This window comes from Nilaparvata lugens, chromosome 12 (assembly GCF_014356525.2).
Source record: "Nilaparvata lugens isolate BPH chromosome 12, ASM1435652v1, whole genome shotgun sequence".
Taxonomy (NCBI): Eukaryota; Metazoa; Arthropoda; class Insecta; order Hemiptera; family Delphacidae; genus Nilaparvata; species Nilaparvata lugens.
Window position 1 is genome coordinate 23,321,266 of NC_052515.1, and position 22,163 is coordinate 23,343,428.

The 22,163-nt window shown below is 35.1% G+C and overlaps 1 protein-coding gene across 3 annotated transcripts; it reads left to right on the forward strand.

The window, feature by feature from the left end:
• The first annotated feature begins 124 nt into the window (after positions 1 to 124).
• On the forward strand, positions 125 to 21,107 carry LOC111049968. Of its 3 annotated transcripts, none has more exons than XM_039439195.1 (7): positions 125 to 230; positions 3,100 to 3,198; positions 4,723 to 6,054; positions 7,519 to 7,701; positions 10,851 to 11,005; positions 13,346 to 13,443; positions 19,484 to 21,107. In XM_039439195.1, the coding sequence occupies exons 1-7, from the start codon at positions 228 to 230 to the stop codon at positions 19,531 to 19,533; spliced, it is 1,920 nt and encodes a 639-aa protein (XP_039295129.1). In that variant the 5' UTR covers positions 125 to 227; the 3' UTR covers positions 19,534 to 21,107. The 3 variants fall into 3 exon arrangements, with proteins under 3 accessions (XP_039295129.1, XP_039295127.1, XP_039295128.1); XM_039439193.1 differs by having other exon boundaries at positions 142 to 230; positions 3,103 to 3,198; XM_039439194.1 differs by having other exon boundaries at positions 181 to 426.
• Positions 21,108 to 22,163: the final 1,056 nt, after the last annotated feature.

Below are 22,163 nucleotides of genomic sequence, written 5' to 3' on the forward strand. Positions count from 1 at the left end.
ATAAGAATTAAATAATGATTCTTAAAAAATTAAGGAATTAAAATAATTACTGAATAACTATTTTAGTATAACTTAATATTTCACAATAAGCACAACTTTTAAGTTGGCTAACTTGGTCTCAATTCTCTCATTCAAAGATGGATCAAACAAACCAAATTTTTTTAGTTGCCAAGTTGAAGTTGAGTTGACACGATTCTTGTTTGTGTGTGTCGGGTTCGCATTTATCTATGGTGTGTTCTAACCTGTAAAAATGTCTAGTTACTATTTACTTTTACATTTTCATTCTATTATAAATCATTGTTTTTTTTTTAATTTAGTCAGCAGTTTCTTTCTTCCATTGTTTCTTCAAGTTTAGCTTTGATAAACTTTGTTATGGCATTTGATAGTTTCTATACAAATTGACTAACTACCTTATAGAATAGTAGTGTAAGTTAATTAATATTGACAAATATAATTTACTGCTTATTCATGTTTAAATATTGTCTATACTGATAAGTTCAGGGTTATTATGTATACTGAGGCTATTTATCATGCTCTGTTGAGCATTGCATGTTACTGTACCTATACATCTTGTAGACCTCAATGACACTTTAGTACTCCTCAACAAGTGTTAAGCCATCGTCCAATTTAAAATAAATTATATTTAAATATTCAAGCCTTTTGACCTTGACGTGCATTGTTTCAAGAATAATAATAATTACCACTTTGAGTTCGATTCTGGCATTCAAATTATATAATAAATTTGGATTACGCCCGACTAAATTGAAGCTGATTTTTTAGTACTCCAGTTCCTATACAGTATGGTGTTGACCTTTCTGCATTCAAGTACTCTGAACACAACTATCTCCTATATTCATTTATTTCCTATCTCAATACTATCAGTTTGATACCCTCTAGGAGAATGAATGGCAAGGATGCACACATAGGTTCACTGGTCAACATGATAGCAGTTCAAGATGCAATTAATGCATGTTAAAGCTGATGGCCACCGACAAGATTTCCAACACTCCACGCAGAATTTCTGCGTGCTTTTTGTCAGCCATGGAACATAGAGGAAAGATATCATATTGTATATTGCTATCTATGATATAGTATATTGCTATTTTCTCTATGGTAGGACATTCTGGGTGTCTTGTTGAAACGTTTGTCAATAGCCGTCGTATAAGATGATAGAAGACTTCCACATAAAATCAATTTTTTCAACTGAGTTATTTGGAAAAACTTTAAAACAAAGAAGGAAAACTCTTTGATCAATCTTGAACTAAACTTTGGATGATGAATCACAAAACAAAATAAAATCAGGTGTGGTACACTCACACAACTTTCCTTGCTCATTGAACTGTAAGCCTCATTCTCAAACGTATGTCTGTGAACACGATAACTCCATTCCCAATCAACCGATTGACTTGAAATTTTAAACCTAAGGTCCTTATACCATGAGGATCCGACAATAAGAAATTCAATAAAATTCAATCAAGGTGGCGGAAAAAATGGCGGATAATTACTAAAAAACCATGTTTTTCACGGTTTTTCCGAAAACGGCTTTAAGCCCTATCATCTGGCATGAGTCTCATTCCTGGGAAAATTTCAGGAGCTCTGTAATATTATTGAGAAAAATGGTGGATAATGACTAAAAAACCATGTTATTCACGGTTTTCTCGAGAAAGGCTCTAACGATTTTCTTCAAATTTATACCATGGATAGCTATTTATAAGCCCTATCAACTGGCATGAGTCTCATTTCTGGGAAAATTTCAGGAGCCACGTTATTCTGAACAAAGCTCAGGCTAGAGCTACTAGAGGACTGTAATTTACTATTTATATAATCAAATACAAACAAGGGGCAAAATTTAATCTTCAATTTGAGCCAGGTTATTTGTACAGTTAAACTCTGCATTAATGAACAATAAAAAAGAGCAAAAACTCACCAGATTTAATCCAATTTTGTCTACTTGCCCTTCGAAGCCTTTATTAGGTGTTTTGGTCAGATTCAAGGTGGGAAAAAGACAGGTTTTCGCTTCCAGGCTGTTTTTCCGTGTTCAACTTGCAGGCTCTGTATTGTATTTTGAACAAAGCTCAAACTGGATTCTTTATAAATTCAAATCCGATTCAAATTAATTCAATTTAACACTATTTACGCTGTTATACTCAATTCACACACACTACACTCAAACAATCAATTACAAGAAATTTCCGAATGAAATTACATGACAAAAAATACAAACTTGATCTTGCACAAGACGACGGGCTGACAATACAAGACAAACTGAACGACTGAACTCGGACGACTCACTAAAAACATCCAGAATGCCAAGCAGGCAGGACGGTTTGCGCGTGCGCAAACACAAGCCTGCTATTCACAGAACCAGTCTGGCATTTTGGCGCTACAGTTCGAATGCTCTGGCCGGACCATACCCCCGCCTCTGAAAAACTATTTTTCAGCCAAGTTACAAAACTGAAAAAACCAAAGAAAGGAAAAAAATCCAGACATGCTAAAAAGAACAAAACACCAACACCAAAAAACAACACAAAGAAAAAAAATGCAACAAGCACAACAACTATTGAGTTGGGAGTGGATATAATTTCATTATTACTAGGTCGAACACGGAAACAACAATTACACTTAAAGACACAAATACGAATAATAGAGCGAGCAGACAGTATCCAGAATTTCTGTCTGATCAAGGACAACAATAACGAAGGTCCAGCATGACAATTCTTCTTGTGATGATAATCAATCAACATCGATACGAAAGCGTCGGATTTTGGTAAGATCATCTGATGACAAGTCTCAAATTCCAGTCCAGCATGAGACAAACGACTGCCGACGCGAACCACACCTTTATCAATGAATGGAGACAGGCGACGTAGGCGCATAGAACAATCTTCTCCCTTCTCTAATTGCCCAAATACAGATGAAAAATGTATCTTCTGTACCACTTTACATAGATACCTCTCAGCAACATCGAAATCTGATTCTTCTGATTGGGGTAAGATTCGATTTCACTGCTGCTACCAGATTTTCTCACTTTAATTGAATCTTACATTTCTTATCAGCATATGTTTTCAAACAACTTATTCAAAAACTTATTATTTTCAGAAGAACTTTCAACCAAAAGTCATGTTTCCGTTAAGTGTAGACATCAACTCATACACCTCTTGCATCAAGATTGCTGGAATTCCCATTCTTCCACCTTTGGTAAGATTTGTTATCAAACTATACATTATTAAAAATCATTCATCTAATTGTAAGTTTATAGAAGGTGTGCATAGTAACTTTCCGAACTTATGGATTTCTGTTATAATTGATAGATATAAGCTGGATATATTTTGTAAAATTGAATCATAAAATACAAATCTAATAAGAAATATTATTTGTAAATAACAGAACATATTGAGCATTGTTGGCGCTTCCTCGCCCTTACCACTCACCATGACTCTATGAACATATTGAGCATTTTTGGCGCTTCCTCGCCCTTACCACTCACCATGACTCTATGAACATATTGAGCATTTTTGGCGCTTCCTCGCCCTTACCACTACCATGACTCTATGAACATATTGAGCATTGTTGGCGCTTCCTCGCCCTTACCACTCACCATGACTCTATGAACATATTGAGCATTGTTGGCGCTTCCTCGCCCTTACCACTCACCATGACTCTATGAACATATTGAGCATTGTTGGCGCTTCCACGCCCTTGCCACTCACCATGACCTGTGTGCACTGGTCCATATGTTCACATAGGAGAGACGTGGTAGGTGCAAAAGTCGTCGCCATATTTCAGCTCGACGTCCGTTCTGTGTGAATTCGGCCTTAGACGTTACTGAAGTCCTTTCAGACAGAGTTGAAGTTGTTAAAATCAATTTGGTTCAAATTGATACTATCCTAATTTCATATCATGCTTATCTGACAGATGATAAATAGGTTCTCTACTGCTTTTACTCTCAACGTATAGTGAAAGACAAAATACCTGATAAACTTGATGGTCTATTATAATTTTCTGTTATGTCATGTTTCCTCACAAATAAAAACACAGTACCTAAGTTTAGCAATGATAATTGATATTTGAATATTTTATCAATAATAGTAATAATAATATAATAGTAATCATAGTAATAGTTGTAGTATATAGTAGTTATAATATTTATTTATTCACAATATCACATCGAAAACAACAGGTAATGACCCAAATATGTTTCCTTAACACAACAATAAGTACAGTATAGGATTCAATCAAAACAAAAAAAAGATACTAAAACTAACGTTTGAATTTATTAATATTACTTCGACTGAATCACTGTCGATGTTGTAGAACCGTTCCATAATGAAATAAAAACACACACATATGTTGTCGAATTCTACAGTTTCATTTGGTACATGATCATTTATTCTGTATATACTGTGTTTTTATTTCAATATATTATTATCCTAGTAGAGGTAGACAACATGATATTGTTTATTTTTCAGAAGTTTTAATATTCAATATCTGACAAAATCAATGAAGGCATAGTGGAGCGGCGAAGGTTGGAAAGTAATGCATGTAGAAGAAGAATATAAGAACAAGAAGAACATATAAGGAAGCGGGGATTTTCAGATACATACATTATTTTCAACACTGTCAGCCACTTTCTCTGATATCCTCTACCTTCGCCCCTCCACTGTGTTTTGACCCTTAAAAAAGACAAGGTATTGAATTTCGTTTGATTCTTGCTCTTTCCAGATCGATGACGATAAAAGAAGAGACTTGATGGAATTGAAAAAGAAAGCAGTGCTGGTTGAGAATCGTGTAAGAGAGCGACAGAAAATCAGAGAACAATCCACGTTATCAAGAAAGGATTCGGGCATCTTCACCGACACCACCTGTTCTCCCAAAGACACCATTCCGGGCTCCGTTTCAGATCAGCGTTCGGACAGTGGAAACGCGATCAGCAAAAATCTAACACTGTCTGCTGAGAAGGAAAACTTTGTTCCACCCAAGTTGGTGCGCCAAAAATCGTACACCCTGGACTCCCCCAGTCCACAGCTGGTGGCCTACATGGAGAAGCAGAGAGAGAAAGAGAGAAAACCGGGCTCTCTCAAACGCACGCACACATGGGCGGTTTCCGATGTGGACCGCAAACCGTCGTCAACCGATTTCAAACCGTTCTCGACATCTTCCATCGGTCGGCGATCGCGTAAGAACTGGAACCTGGAGGAGGCCAGAACACGATGGAAAGCTGAGAAGAAAATAAAAATCGTGATCAACAAAACTCCGAAACCGAGAAAACTCGAGAAAACCATGTCGCTTTCCCATAGTTGTCCGACTAGTCCCCTAGAAATTAAAAACGAAAACTGTTTCACCCCAGTGACTAGCACCAGTGATCGTAGTTTTGGTACTAATAGGTTGAACGTTCTGAAACCCAACGTGCTGCGAACCAGTACCCCGGGCAGATTTGACAAAATATCATCGTCCCTTTGCGAGGGGTATCTACAGCCAACAAAACCACCCACAACCACACCTTCGTCCAGTGTGAAGACGCTTCACAATAGTGACAGTATCACCACGATTGATAGTGTGTGTTGCAGTAGGCTAGAATCCAACACCATGCCAATCACGCCTGAGAGAGACAGCGACTGTCGACGGGACTTCGAAGTCATCTCGACTCTCGAATGTTTTGACCAATCGGTTTTCGACGATTCGTTGTCAGTCTGCAGTAGTGTTAGTCTGAATAAGTACATGCAAAACGACGCCGTCAAGAAAGCGCACAATCTATATTCAGATTTAAAACAAGTTCACCAACAACAGTTTGAAGAGTTGTTGAGGAGACACGAAATTGAGAAACAAGTGTTGTTTTCGCGGCTGTCCAACATTTTCATGAACGCCGATCAGTCGACGAACTCGTTTTCGTCTAATCAGGAATCGGCGAATCAGATGAGCCTCACGCTTCCGCCCAGCCGGTTGTCCGAGACCTCGTTCGAATTGACCGACCGCACAGAGGCGCCCGTCAGATCGATTAGTCGACAACTGTTTCCCAGTTTGAAGTGCGCTGTTGATTACAACGATAAAGAGAAGGTAGGTCAAATCAATTGTATTGCACAAAAAAATCAATACAATAATCACTATAAATACTAAGTAAAGTAACTCAAACATATCATAACTTTGTGCTACAGATCTTTGATAGAATTGTGATAAGATAGTGATAGTAAACAAAATTTCAAAGTTTTACTTGAAAAAAAGTTTGACTCCCGGTCGTAGTAAAACTCCCGTCTAACTCAGTAAAACGAGAAGAATACACTAATAAAATTATATATTTTCATAATATAACTTTGACTTCCTAGCTTACAAGTAGGAAGGTATTGGCTTAAGAGTTTAATGCCTGCTGCACATACGTCGATTCAATTTAAATGCATGAAATGAAGTCATCACAACTCGTTCTTGATTATCTTGGCGTTGCCACGGTTACATAGCTTCATAATATTATGGTTCAATCTAAAATAGACTTATTGTACTGGCAACTGGGCCATAATATTATGAGGATATATATATTTTTTTATAATACTCAACACAGTCATCATGATGCTGACTTTAATTGAAAGAGATATTAAAAGTATGATATCCAGTTGCACATACTCTACGAATTTTAACCATCGTAGAATGACCTCATAAGTGATGCTAGGAGAACCTTTTAATAATTTTAAAATCATTTGGTTGACGTCATTTTTCTGACTTTGAATTTAAAAGACTCTCATGCAATTGGGTCTTTATATTACCAATAAATAAGTTTCCCATTACACTTATTATACCTATTATAATAATTGTATTTGTATGTAAATAAATAAATAATAGGTATTTTTCAACTGTCAAGTCGTGACATTATGGCCTGATTATACAAATTTTAACGGTGATTTAATTTGATTAAATGCCACGTGAACCAATTAGAGAAGCGGATGACGTTTTTAATTAGCACTCGATCACAGTTGAAATTTAACATACTTTTGTGCAATCAAACAGTGTACGTTGTTAAATAAAAAGACAATAAAATAAATTAGTATGTAAACTGTAACATGGCATTACACCAATGGTGTAACAATCGAAACCGGTCTTTCTAACTATCAATAAAATCTGTGGTTTCTGACAATTTCTTAGTATTTTTATTTTAAATGAATAATTACTACAATATCAACTTCACAAAAAGCGATTGTACGTTGTTCAAGTAAATTACATTGAGTATTCAACTGTTTAAAGAAATGTCTAGTGAAATAATGTATGCTCAGACTGCTTCCCTTTATTGGCCTAGATTGAAGATGGAGACAGTTTTTCTCAAACAATTATTTTGTGAGCAGTAAATATCGTGAGCTTCACATAGATCTGTCAGCATTGGTTGAATGAGAAACTTTTGTGTAATTATCATAGAATGCTGACAATTAGAGATAAATTTCACCATAGTTTACGAAGCAAGATTCACTCGAATCTGTCAGCATTGTTTGAACGGGACGTGTAGGTGTAGCATTCATAAGAGATGCTGTCATGTTTCAGAATGCGGCCACCGTCATTACCGCCTACGCGAAAGGCTTCCTCGTGAGACGGCTGTTCAGGACAAGACGGGTGGAACAGATTGTTCTCTCAATTAAGGACTCGATCAGCTGTGCACTGAAATTGCACGCCGAAGAGAACCTCACACAAGCCGATATCGAACTTCATCGTCGGCTTATAGTTCAGGTAGAATAGAATTTTATTAGTCATTCAAAATTTACATCGACTTCGTCAAAATACATCCTTGGTAAATCACTATTATTCATTGATCAATCTTAAAAATACAAAAATAACATTTCATGTAAAACATAGATCACAAGTTACTCATTATATCATAAGAGAAATGGTATATTTTTAAATTGAGTGAATGCTAGTAACTTTATTTTTTCTGGTGTGGAGTTATATAATTTTATTGACATGAAGTGTCAGTTTCTCTTAGATTTGGAATGGCTATATTGTGGAATTTCAAATCTCAGAGGAACTGGCACTCCATGTCAATAAAATTATATATCTCCACACCAGACAAATTAAAGTTAATAGCATAACTAACATGAGATATACAACTCATTCATTTATTTACAAGCATACATACAGGATCGGAAACAACAGCAATTTATGTAGGCCTATGTACTTAAGTTTAGTGCAGTATGCAGTAGCTTAAATTTATTTTTTGAAGAGCTTTTCTTTTATTTTGTTTTTGGCAAGGATTTGACAGCCCGAAATTGTTTCCGGTTCTCATTTTTGTACATCGTCTTTTTTCTTAGCCTATAGAATTTTACAAATTATCAACAACGCTATAGAACATGATAATAAAATATAAAAAGGAATGTGTAATATACCAACCCTAATTATTTATTCATGATACAAATGACGCTGATATACTATATCAGTAATATACAGATATATACTATATCAGTATCATTTGTAACATGAATAAAATAATAAGGAATGGTACATTACACATTCCTTTTTTAAATGAATCTATTTCCTTAAATAACATTAAGGTAAATAGCATTGGTAGATAGAATAAGAGAGTCAATGTTTACCCTCTCTTTGTAATTTGAAAACTCAACATGAACAATTCGATGATCATTTAAGGTACTTATGGCTTTAAATGACTTCTGTTGGATATTATTTATTCTCTTGGCATTTTCCGTCAAAATTAACATGCATTACATTGTGTTGTACTTGATGTTGTGGTATTTTTTCATAATGAAAACACAAATAGAAATGGAAATTACTGTGATATTGCAATTATTCAAATGCTAATGAATTGAACGAAAATCCAAATTAAATGCTGTAAATCACCCCGAAGACTTCTGCTACTGCAAATATTGACAACAGGGTAAACAGCTAGATGGTAATTCGATGAGCGCTACTATTCAAAAATTATTTGTCAGCCCGGGAATCGAACCCAGTACCTCCTAATTGACGGTCAGGAATGCTTACCCTTATTACACCAAACTGACAATCTCTGGATAGCAGCGCTCATTTTATACGAAGCCATAGCGGCCAGCCAGTCTACAGATGGAAAATACTGAGATATTGCAATTATTCAAATGCTAATGAATTAATTATTATTAATAAACGAAAATCCAAATTTTCATCGAATTTCCATCTAGCTGTTTATCCTGTTGTCAATATTTGCAGTAGCAGAAGTCTTCGGGGTGAATTACAGCATTTAATTTGGATTTTCGTTTAATAATAATAACAAATAGAAATTATTATTCACCATTTTTTTTAAAGTAGTGTTTTCATCTCAGAAGCCACAAAACATATTTAAAAGTTATTATCAATTGAGGTGTTAGTAGAAAAAGTAATTCTTCTAAAAAACATTGCTTCTCTAAAAATTGTATCTTTGTTGTCCCTCAAAAAGTCTCTCTTTTTCAATTCGTTTGATAATTGTTTGGTGCTCTTTGCTTTTCCAGTCTATTTTTACGTAAGAACTATTCTCGAGCCACGGATGATCATACTAATTATCAGCTACAACTCTGAAGCCCGGTTGCACAAAAGCCTGTTAAATTTTAACCGTGTTCATGAGAACTAATCAGAGAAGGCGTTTTTGATAAGACGGCTTCTCTGATTGGTTCTCGTGGAATTAATCACGATTAAAATTTAACCGGCTTTTGTGCAACCGGCACTCAGTCTTGATTTGATTGTAACCAGCCATATGGATTCACGCCCTTTTGTGGTAAAAGATAATACGTTTTATTAATCACTGAGTAGGTAATTTTGAGAGTGAATTTTTGTTAAAGCTAATTTGGTAGAGGGTATCCATCAAATGGAATTGTGATATTGTCAAGTGATGGTGTGAACTAAATTTTTTCTTTTAGCACTCGTTTGTTGGTGAACGTATGAGTAGTTGCGCGACATTCATGTTCGGGAGAAAGAGTTTCTGGCAATGGTTTAGAGTCAGGTTTTAACAGATTCCATGCGATAGCAGTGTTTCTTCTTCAGTGAGCAGAGGAGAATCCGCAACTTTCGACACAAAATCTTCTAAACTTTAAGTTGAAAACCGTATACATTTTTTTAATCGATTGAAGCTGAATTGTAGTCGCCAACTTTTTCTTCGTCACCTCTACCACAAACCCATTTTGTAAAAAGATTGAAAACTTCAATCTCCGATGAGAATTTAAGAAAAAAAATATTTTAAAATCAATTCTATTATTTCTATTTTGGCTTGAACAAAACATTTACTGGCAACTACTTTGGAAGTTTCTTCTCTGATTACTTTGGAGCATAAATTTCAATTTGTACTATTTCTCTCCCAAATTTAGGTAACATTAAAAGTCCAAACTCCAAATGAGGTTATGTCTTCTAAATTTCCACAAAATATTCTGTCCAAAAATATTTATAGCCATACAAATTTTTGTACGAGTAGTCATTTGAATAATTGATACTGTCCAAAAATATTTATAGTCTCACAAATTTTTGTAAGAGTAGTCATTTGAATAATTGATACAAGCACATAAAAGTAACATAGAATAATATGTATATGAATATGAAAAATCATATGTATATCAATATATGATTGAGTACATTTTTGTGGTGAAGTGATAGTGGATCTACTCAACTCGAGTTGATGTGTAATTGTTGATTTTATTATGTTTTTAACCTATAAATGTTGACCATCCTCTGTCCATGCCCCCTGTGGGTAAAGATGGAATCAGCATACGGAATCACAGTTTAAACTTGAGTTTAAACCATTGATGGGTTAGACGCAGTTTAAAACGAGCATCTGCATACGGACCTAAGAGAAATGCATCTACTTGAATCTTGGACCTCAGTTCGCTTGGTCAATAATTATTTAAACTATAATTATCTTGTAATTGCAGATGACTGCCGACCAGTTTGCTTTAGTCAACATTTTCAACCTGCCTTTGATAAAGAAAATGGCGATCATAAAATCCGACCGCGAAATTCGAAAGACCTCCAGACCAAACAGTGGACAAATCTCTTCTGCTAGTCGAAAGGTTTACGCTAGAAAACAGTAAGTGTATCTGCTTGGCCTACAATATTGTTGCTATGCATGACAAATTAAAATTTCAGACAATTTAAGGATCTATGAACTCAGTATTCATTTATTAGAAACATTTTTGAACAACATTTTGAAAACAGCCTCCTTAGCACAATTTCAATAACTTATACCAGAAAAAGTAAAAAGTACAACTGGAATACCACAATTGTAAATACTCTTTAGTTAACGATTTTGATGAGGGCTTTCGTATTTATGTGAAAATTAAAAAATCAAAGTACCCTGTTTTCAAAAATTATCGTAAGTAATAAAAGTTTTTTTCAAAAAGGGTCCTTTTTGATTTTCCAATTTTCACATACTCTATAGTTGTAATGATCGAAACAATATTATAATATTACCAACGAAAATCCTATTGATCACTAGTAGAGCTTAATGTAAAGGCTCAGTTTAATGGCATAGTTTCAAACAATCCAGTCAATATACTCTACCTATCATAACCTGGAAATCAATACCTTAAATTTATCCAATCACCAGAAATTAAAATGTAGAAATTTTAAAATTTCTAAACGGTGAGTATAATTCCTATACGAGATTCTCTTAAACGAGACGAAATTTCTATTGACGAAAATTCCTAAACGAGATTCTTAAAATAGAAATAAAACAAACTAGTTAGAAATTTTTGAATGATACACTCTGAAAACCTTTGTAGCCATTAATGATGCCACAACTGACAACAGAATTAATTTGACACAATTTTATAAGTTTGTGACGAAAGTAATGCTTTTGATGACCTCAGAAGTGGCTACAATAGAAATTGTTCCACAGTATTCTAAAAAGAGTAATTATTATTCCTCTTCACATTATCTAATGTACGGAATAAACTTAAATGGAAAATTTACTCCTGTAAACTAAAGAATAGATTCAATTCTCAAAACGTCTTTGATTAACGAAACTAAAAAAATATGTGGATAAATGATTAATTTTGAAGACTGTGCACTGAAGATGCTCTTGTCTTGAAAAAATCTAATGATTGCACTTGTGGAACTACCTGCATAGATTGGAAAAGGTGATAAGTACTTGAAATAGTTAAACTTTTCTTCTGGCAGATGCGAGCTTGTCGAATGATTTACATTGATTGTTTTACCGTACATGCACTATGTTTACAAGTCCGGATGCGTTTTAAGGCGCTGGGTCCCATTTTCAGCATGTGTTGATGCTATACCACTCAGGTTTTAACAGTCACATCCAGTATGGCATCCTGTTCTGGGGTCATTCAGCTCTTGTGAAGGACATCTTGCGTCTACAGAAGAGGGCTCTGCGAACATTGACATACAGTGGTTCTGATGCCCACTGCAGGCCAATCTTCTGTCATCTGGGCCTACACACAGTCTATGGACGCATCACTCCTGTATATCAAGGCATCCTTCACCGTGAGAGGTCATATTCATGCTCTGCTCACTGAACTTAACTAGAAGTAGGGCGAATATCGACGTACCCACATGTACACTTTCCAAAGTAAAGGCCTGTTTCCCTACACTGCAAATGAAGATGTTCAATAAAATACCTGTTTCTCTTTAAACTGCACGGTACAACAGTTTCAAGAATTTAATCACATCGTAAAGAGTATCGTAAAAGGCTTATCGTAAAGAGTTCAGGGTGAGTTAGTTTCTAAACGTTTCCTGAGTAGCGTATCCTCTTGCTATTCAGATGATATTAATGATTTTTGACAATTCTAGTCAAGTATTGACTATTTAGTGTTTATGTTCATGACGTGGTCCATCACTACCTCCGTAAACAAAGCCTTAGTGTATTCGTGTGACTTCAGCACAGGTAGGGTTCCTCCACCAATAACAATTTGTTGATTTCAGCTGATCTATATCAGCTAGTGTTTCTATCGTTGTAGAATCCCTACCCGTGCTGACATCACACGAATGCCGTAGTGCAGGCTTTATTTGGAGGTAATGGATCCATCCAGGGATGTCTGGTCATTGATCGAGAGATTGAAGAATTTGAAAAATCAGCATGCAGGGAGTACCTTATTACTCTAGATCTAGAGTCAAGAGTTTTTCTTTCAAAATGTTTATTTTGCATTGTATTGCATTTCCTTTTTCACCGTTTGTTCCACCAATCCCTTTATTCAACTTTTCCTGTTTTCAATTCCATGCGAAATTCCTTACTCTGTTCCATTCGAATTCATTTCATTCTTCCTCTTTTGTCAACACACCCTGTATACCATCCCATTCAATCTAATACTTTCCATTTCATTTCAAACGTCCTAAATCATTCCTTTCTTCGCACTTTTTGTGAGAAACCACGTTTCTACTCCATTTTTCTAAAAAAAGCCTTACATTTCAGGACCCCTGTCTCGGATGGAACGATGCAAAATAAAGATAAACTAAGTAGTAAAAAAGGGTCCAACAAAAAAACTGTTCCTAGCGTCACCTCACTTTCCGGTAAGATTTTTAAAAATTTAAGTTTACTGAATTTTGTTTTATGTTTCAAGGCTATCTGCGTGAACAGATTAGTGTGAAAAGTGTTCAATTGGGGCCCCATCAGATCTGCATATTTTATGAAGGTTTCCAATAATAAGTCAGCTCTTGATGATAGATAGCACATATCTGTGGCTAGCTTTCCAAACAAATATGTGTCTATCTGATGAAAATTGATTGATCTTATATTTAAACAGCTTTTAAATATGTTATTCATTATCAGTAAATTTGTATGAACAATTAAGATAAGATAAGATATCTTTTATTGCCAATAAACATATACAATGCAGTAATAGGCAAAAGTTAAAATACAAACAACATTAAATACAAATTAAAACTTACTACAGATATAAATTTCGATTGTTTCGATGGGTTATCAGTGAAATGTGTCAAGTAGTATTTTGTATTACCTAGGTTTCTCTCATACAGAGTGAGTCATATGTATCGGAACCCTTCAATAAGTTGGAGACTATTGTAGATATAATACTGTAACTTTCAGGATAAGTTATTGGTCAAATACTCTACCCTTTGACGTACAACTGAATTTCAATCCCTCATAATGGGGGGACTTGGGGGTTGTACCTCAAATATTTTAAATGTAAACACCCATTGTGTGGTACATCATTTTAAAGGCCTTTTTGAAACAAGAAAGATGGCATCAATAAAAATGTTCTAAGATACTTGTATCAAAAATGGCGGCTGATTGGAGTTTTAGTTTTTGATGCCATCTTTCTTGTTTCAAAAAGGCCTTTAAAATGATGTACCACACAATGGGTGTTCACATTTAAAATATTCGAGGAACAACCCTAAGTCACCCCTTTATGAGGGGTTGAAATTCAGTTGTACGTCAAAAGGTAGAGTATTCGACCAATAACTCATCCTGAAAGTTACAGTATTATAATATCTTCAACATTCTCCAACTTATTGAAGGGTTTCCATACATAAATAATTATGACTCATTCTGTATAATAATTTATACGCGTAGATTTTACTAATATGCAAGTCCGAATATCTTGTACATTCTGATCAAAAACTCGAGGGAATGCATATTTCGATAATCTTATCACAAAATATCCAGGTATTATGGTCTTTTTAGCTGTGATTTAATTTATTATAATGTGATACATTTTGAGTGTTACAGCTACGAGCTTTCGCAAGTCAGTTTGAACTTTGGATGAGCAACTTATTTGCTTCACTTCTTATAAATGCTTTGTGAAATTATGAAAGAATCAGTTAAATATTGTCAATTTTCATATAATTTGTATATAAAATTGCATAGTCTGTGGAACTTTTCTAGTTTATCCCATCGTCTTACTTCGGTAATATCCCATTACACTCCTAATTGAGTTCTACTATCCTTTTTATAAAAGCTAATGTTGATGTATCTATTTTTAATTTAATTATATCATGAAATTCAACCTCAAATTCCTAAAAATTTTGAATTTGACAATTAATTTATTACTTTATCTTTCTTAATCCATCATCTAATTTTAATGTGCAACTATGGTCGTTATTCGTTCTTTTGCTTCATGATAATAATAGCAAACTATAGTAACCTCTATTTTACATTTCTTCAGTTAATTACTCTAGATCTTATCCACTGTTTTGTTATTATCATAAATTATAATTGTTCCTCATGTTGGGTTCTTGACTAGCACATTCTTATTCTTTAGTTTGTCAAGAATCTTCTGCTTTGAAGCTAGTAATGGTTGACAAGCTCTTATATCCAGCTTTTATAATCTATATATAAATTACAGTTCAGTTTCTGCTCGAACCTTCTGTCATTATGATTGGCGATTTACTTTTCTCAGTTAATTTTATAATAACGTATGTATGTGTGTGTGCGTGTGTGTATGAGTGGTTTGAATCCTTCGTTTATTACATCAACTATGTATTGATTAGCTCGACTCTTGCCTTCATGTGCCCTGGCTCTTGGTCTTGTCATCATTCTCATGAGTGTAGCTCCAGATGATAGTGCAGCCGCGCCAAGCACAAAGGGCTTCATTGAACAAGCTTTTTCGCCTCACAAGAATTTTTTAAAAATATGTCATGTGAATGCGCAGTCACTGCAGTGTCACATTGATGAATTCCGTGATTTGTTTGGCACACAGATCTGTGATGTGATGTTGGTCTCTGAAACATGGCTGAAGCCTTCGATATCGTCGAACGCCATTCACATTGATAACTTTAGCATATTCAGGAATGATAGGCTTCATAAGAATGGTGGGGGAGTTGCTGTTTTTGCAAAGGAAGATTTGAAAGCCAAAGTTTTATTCCAGTCCGACAATTCCAGACCTAACAGGCCTGAGTTTATGTTTATTGAAATAGTTGCGGCAAATTCCAAAGTGTTGATTGGAGTTTGTTACCGCCCTCCACACATAGGATATATGTGTGAATTCGAGGACGCTCTCCTGCAGTGTATGCCGGCTTACAGTCATGTCATTGTTATGGGTGACTTTAACACAGACTTGCTTGGACGTGACACTTTTGACTTGACACAACTAAAGACAATATTTTTTACTTGCAATATGACAATACTTCCGCTACAGGCTACACACCACACAGCCACTTCCCACACTTTGTTGGATCTTGTCACTGTTTGTGATGCTGATGCTGTGAAGAGTCATGGACAGGTGCCAGTGCCGGATCTCTCAGCTCATGATCTGGTTTATTGCATTTATGCTGTGAAAGCCCCCAAGTCACAAGCAAGAATCATAAGATACCGTGATTATAAGAATATTAATTACTCGGAGTTGTTTGCTGACCTTTTCTCTGTTCCTTGGAATCATGTTGTCATGGCTGCTACTATTGATGAGAAGCTGGAAGTATTCCAACAAATTATGTGCGAGCTGTTCAATAAACATGTGCCGTTGAGGAGCAAAAAGGTAACTAGGAGACCAGCTCCCTGGATAACACCGGACATACGTCAGCTTATGAACGAGCGTGACAAAAAATTCCGCTTGGCTAAGAGATGTGGGTGTCCAATGATGTTTGCAGAGTACAAAAGGCTTAGGAATCGTTGTAAGCTGAGGATACGAAATTCAAAATCCCATTACTTTCGAGCCCTACTGGCAGACAATCGTTCTTCTGCAAGTATCTGGAGAACCGTAAAAAGTATGGGGTTGGGTAAAGAGAAGAAACTGCCTAACATCACTCATAGCCTTGAAGAGCTCAACTCTTTTTTCTGCAATGTCCCAGTCAGTGATGAGGGTGCCCGGGCATATGCCGACACTCTCCAAGTAAACGCTCTTGAAAATGAGTTCGAATTTTCTGAAGTTTCGGAACTTCAAGTTTTCCACTGCCTAAACAGGATCAGAAGCAATGCAGTTGGTGAGGACTCTCTTCCTATAAAGTTCATACGAGATACTCTTCCTGTCACTCTTCCTTATATAACATATTTGTATAACTTTTCACTTCTATCTTCCATTTTTCCAACCTACTGGAAATACTCAGCCGTCTTACCCCTCAATAAAATACCAAATCCCGTTTCACCTTCTGACTTCAGGCCCATACATATTCTCTCACCCCTTTCTAAGGGATTAGAGAGGGTAGTGCATCAGCAGGTTAATAATTATCTTACAATGAACAACTCTCTAAGTGATTTTCAATCTGGTTTTAAGAAAGGCCACAGTACCACCACTGCATTGCTTTGTGTGACTGAGGATATTCGTAGAGCGATGGATGGAAGACAGGCTACTCTGCTAGTGCTGATAGATTTCAGTAAAGCTTTCGATTGCGTCTATCACCCTCTCCTGTTGAAAAAACTGAGGAATTTGGGGTTCTCCACTCATGTAGTGGATTGGTTCGGTTCCTACCTGAGTAACAGGTGCTAATCTGTTAAGTACAATGGGTTCTCATCTGGCTATCACATTTTAGGAAGGGGCGTTCCCCAGGGGTCTGTACTTGGGCCTCTGTTGTTCAGTATATATATTAATGATGTAACCAATATCTTCAGATTCTGCAAACAGCACCTATATGCCGATGACCTGCAATTGTACATCCACTTTGATTTGAACGACTTTACTGCTACAGTTGACAATATGAATAGTGAACTTGAGACTCTTACGGACTGGACTATGAAACATGGACTTAGAATTAATGAAACGAAATCCAAGGCAATAATTATTGGCTACACTAAACTCGACTCGCCGAGGTTTCAACTTTGATAATGGACCATACATAAAAATAAACGACAAAAATTTGAATTACAGTGACTTTGTTACAAATCTGGGACTGACAATAGACAAAACACTTGACTGGACGACACAAATCAACACCACCTGTAATAAGGTATTTGCAGGTATCCACTCGCTTAAGAAGGTTAGTGACTTCATTCCACTTCATGTGAAAGTGATGCTGGTTAAGTCATTGATTTTCCCATACTTCTCCTACGGTGACATTGTGATCAATGACATGACTGTGGCCTTGTCTGAGCGACTGCAGAGGGCTCAGAACTATTGCATCCGGTTCATCTTCAATCTAAGAAGAGATGATCATATCACCCCATTTTACCAGCAACTACATGTGCCAAAGCTCAAGCAAATGAGGGAGTATCACATTCTGATGCTGCTTCATGACCTTTTGCATCTTAAAACCCCAGGTTATTTAGCTCATAAATTTGTTTTTATTGGGGATCGTAGTGTGAGAGGTACCAGGCAGGGCTCCCAGGGTTGTTTAGGGTTGTTTTGTGTGCATGTGTGAATGAGTGGCAACTTGATTAGATCTTCATTTCTTCATTTCTGATAAGTTTTCCTATGTGATTTTTGTAGTGGAATTTGAAATATTGTTTCCAATTGTATTAATAAATTAAGTTTAAAATTCTCTTTTATTATCTTTAATTGTATTTTGATCAAGAGTTTTATTTACTTATGTTAATCTTATGTAATCTTATTACATAATATGTAATCTTATTTCCGTTTTATTATGTGAATTTTTCTTCTATTGTAAAGGGTTGTGTGGTAGAGAGGACCAGGAGTCCTAACTCCGCCCTAATAAAGGCATATAATCAATCAATCAATCAATCAATCTTGAAATTTATGAATCAAGTTAAAATTCCAATATTTTTTATAGAGTTTATTTATTCACCGTTCACATAAATCCTTTTCTTGGAGCTGGCCTCTGGAATTGAAATCATCTACTGAATTCAAAACCACTGGAATCTCCCAATCGGATTTCATTGAGCCTCTTATCACCATTTTGGTAAATTCACCATGACTTGAAAGATTCCACCAAAAAGATTCGGCTTCTGGCCAGCTTGAAAGGCTCTACTTATTCTCAAGTCATGACTAATTTGTTAAATTCATGACTTTTGTTAAATTCATGACTTTTGTTAAATTCGGCTTTTTAAGTATTCGGCTTCTGGCCAGCTTGAAAGGCTCTACTTATTCTCAAGTCATGACTAATTTGTTAAATTCATGACTTTTGTTAAATTCGGCTTTTTAAGTATTCGGCTTCTGGCCAGCTTGAAAGGCTCTACTTATTCTCAAGTCATGACTAATTTGTTAAATTCATGACTTTTGTTAAATTCGGCGTTTTAAGTATTCGGCTTCTGGCCAACTTGAGAGGGTCTACTTATTCTCAAGTCATGACTAATTTGTGAAGTTCATGACTTTTGTTAAATTCGGCTTTTTAAGTATTCGGCTTCTGGCCAGCTTGAAAGGCTCTACTTATTCTCAAGTTATGAATAATTTGTTAAAGTCATGACTTTTGTTAAATTCGGCTTTTTAAGTATTCGGCTTCTGGCCAGCTTGAAAGGTTCTACTTATTCTCAAGTTATGACTAATTTGTTAAATTCATGACTTTTCTCAAGTCATGAATAATTTGTTACGGTATTCTATCTTACAACTAAACTTGATAATTATTTTTTGAATTATCAAAAACTGAAAACCTTGACAGTATTTAATATAGGTACTATTTACTGTGTTCAGTGTCAGTATAGCCTAAGCCGTAAAACTGTTATAAAACTACCAATATATTATTTGAATTTGAAATTTAATTTTTTCAGAGAGAAGTTCGAGATCTAGTACAAGAACTAGCCTGCAGCCTTGGAGATGAAAAAATATGTGCCTTCCTCTATTCTGTTAGTATTATAAAAATGAAGTTTATAGGAACCCCGGTTTTCCATTTAAATGTGTTAAATTAATATCAGACAATAAATTGGTCATCCAATAACTAAAAAAGGAATACCCGGATAATAGCCTTGGAGATGAAAAATATATGTGCCTTCCACAATCATGTTAGTATTATCAATCAAGTTTATAAAATCCTGGTTTTCCATTTAAATGTGTTGAATATCAGACAATAAATTGGTCATCCAATAACTAAAATAATTATGTAAAAACGGAATACCCGAATAATAGACTTGGAGATGATAAGATATGTGCCCTCCACAATAATGTTAGTATCATCATTTCATCAATCAAGTTTATAAAATCCTGGTTTTCCATTTAAATGTGTAAGACAATCAATTGATCATCCAATTATTGAAAACCCTGATTTGAGTATTTAGTCTAGGCACACACCAGTTAGTCAAGACAATACAAGACATGATCAGACACGTTTAGTCACAATACTTCACATAGTTGCTTATGAAGACATGTCTAATTGCAGTGACGAATCATTGTGAGTTGCGTTATAAGCAACTATTTGATGTATTGTGTCTGATCATGTCTTGTCTTGTCTTGACTAACTGGTGTGCACAAAGCCTAATTCTGTAAAAAGGGAATACCCAGATAATAGGACTATAGTGAGTAATTGACATTAATTCAATTAAACTTGTTTAAGACGACTAAGTTACGTAATTTGACGCCATTGCTGTTTATTCAATTTCTGATTATTCTTTAAACGTATAATTAATAAGATGGAATTCGCAACGACAATGTAATATGAATTCAGATTCATCCAATCAACCATATTTATTGTTTGTATTCTATCAACAATTCAAAATTCAACAATATGTGTAAAACATTTTAATTATTATCTACTGGTTAAGACCATTTACGACATTGTTCATTAGAGAAAATAATTTACACTATAATTTATCGTTTCGTCCCAGTTCATCATGAAAAAATCATGACAACTGAAAGTACTTCATCTACTGATTCTGATACAGTATATTTTTTATATATGATCTATGAATATCAGAATCGCTCAGAAATGCATCTTAGAACATTTAGTGGCAAGGTAATGAATCCATCGACCATCTCAAATTGGTTTTTGGCTCTCATTTGAGAACTTGATCCACATTTGGATTTATACTTTACCATTTATACTTGTTTCATAGATCGAAACTTCTTGTTTGAACCTTTACAATTTTAGTGCCTTACTTATTCATACATATAATTAATAATAAGATGGAATTATTTTCAACGGCAATTACGAGTATAACTCACATCTGATAAACTAAATTAATTTCTTCTCTTTTGTTCAATTGTAGGCTTCATTGTTGATATTGTAATTTATTGTATTTATAAAGTATGTAAATGTTGTAAGTTGATTCCAAGAATAAATAATTTTATGTAATTTCGACAATTAAAGTATTTCGATGTAATAAGCTACTATCATGAAACTCAATACCCATTATATATTATATTATATTATAAAAAATAAATAGTCTATTTTCAGCTTAATCGTGTTGTTTTTTCGATGAACATGCTCCAACATCACACAGCACACAATGCCATGCTACTGGAGAAGGACGGGAAAACATTATTTACTAACTGAGCAACTACATATAAAATTAGTTTGATCTAGCGAAATTTTGTGGATTGAATTGGACTCACTGGTCATTAAAGGAGACTTTTTGGTTAAAACATTACACATTTTCAAGTGGATTTCAAAAAGCACATAGAGCTACTTGGAAAAAATATATATTGCAATTTTAAAAACGAATTACATTCGTTGAGTTGCATTCAGAGTTGCGCTCGGAATGTCTGAGTGACCGGTCGTCTCTTGAGGCTCTGTTATTTTGTTCGTAAATAGTGGATGTATTACATAGTATTTGTTGAAATTGAGTGAACAGTCGTGACCATTCAAGTGCTGGCATACGTTTTTCTTTCTTGAATTGTCAAGTTTTAATAATATTAGAGTTTAAATCGATATTTATTGAACAAATCAATAGTTAATTTTGAGAATTGGAAACGATGACAAGATCCAAGGCTAAATCGGCGGATGGTGGGGATGGGAAGGATGTGCTAGCGGCGGCGAGGCAGGTGGCAGCGGTGCTGGTGGTGAGGGGAGCAGTGATAAGGGTACCGGTAAGCAAACAACAACTATCAGTGCAAGTGATCAAATCGACTTCAAAGCCAATTTCGAAATGCTCTTCGACAAGCTAGATAATATAGAAAAAGAGATAAAGTCTGTTAAAACGGAGCAGAAGGACATGATTAAAAGCATTGAGTTTCTATTCGAATTAAACAAGGAAAATAAATCAGATATTGAGAAAAACTCCGAAGACATCAATAAGTGTTTCAATCATATAGATGTGATTGAAAAAAACAACGTGTTATTGGGAAAGGACATTGAAAGACTTACCGCAGAAAACAACAATATACAACAATACTTGAGAAAAGACTGTATTGACATAATCGGCATCCCCTACGATAAAAGTGAGAATTTGACCGTAGTTCTACACAAAATATCTGATGCAATAGGATTTGAACTGAAAGAACATATGCTAGGAAACT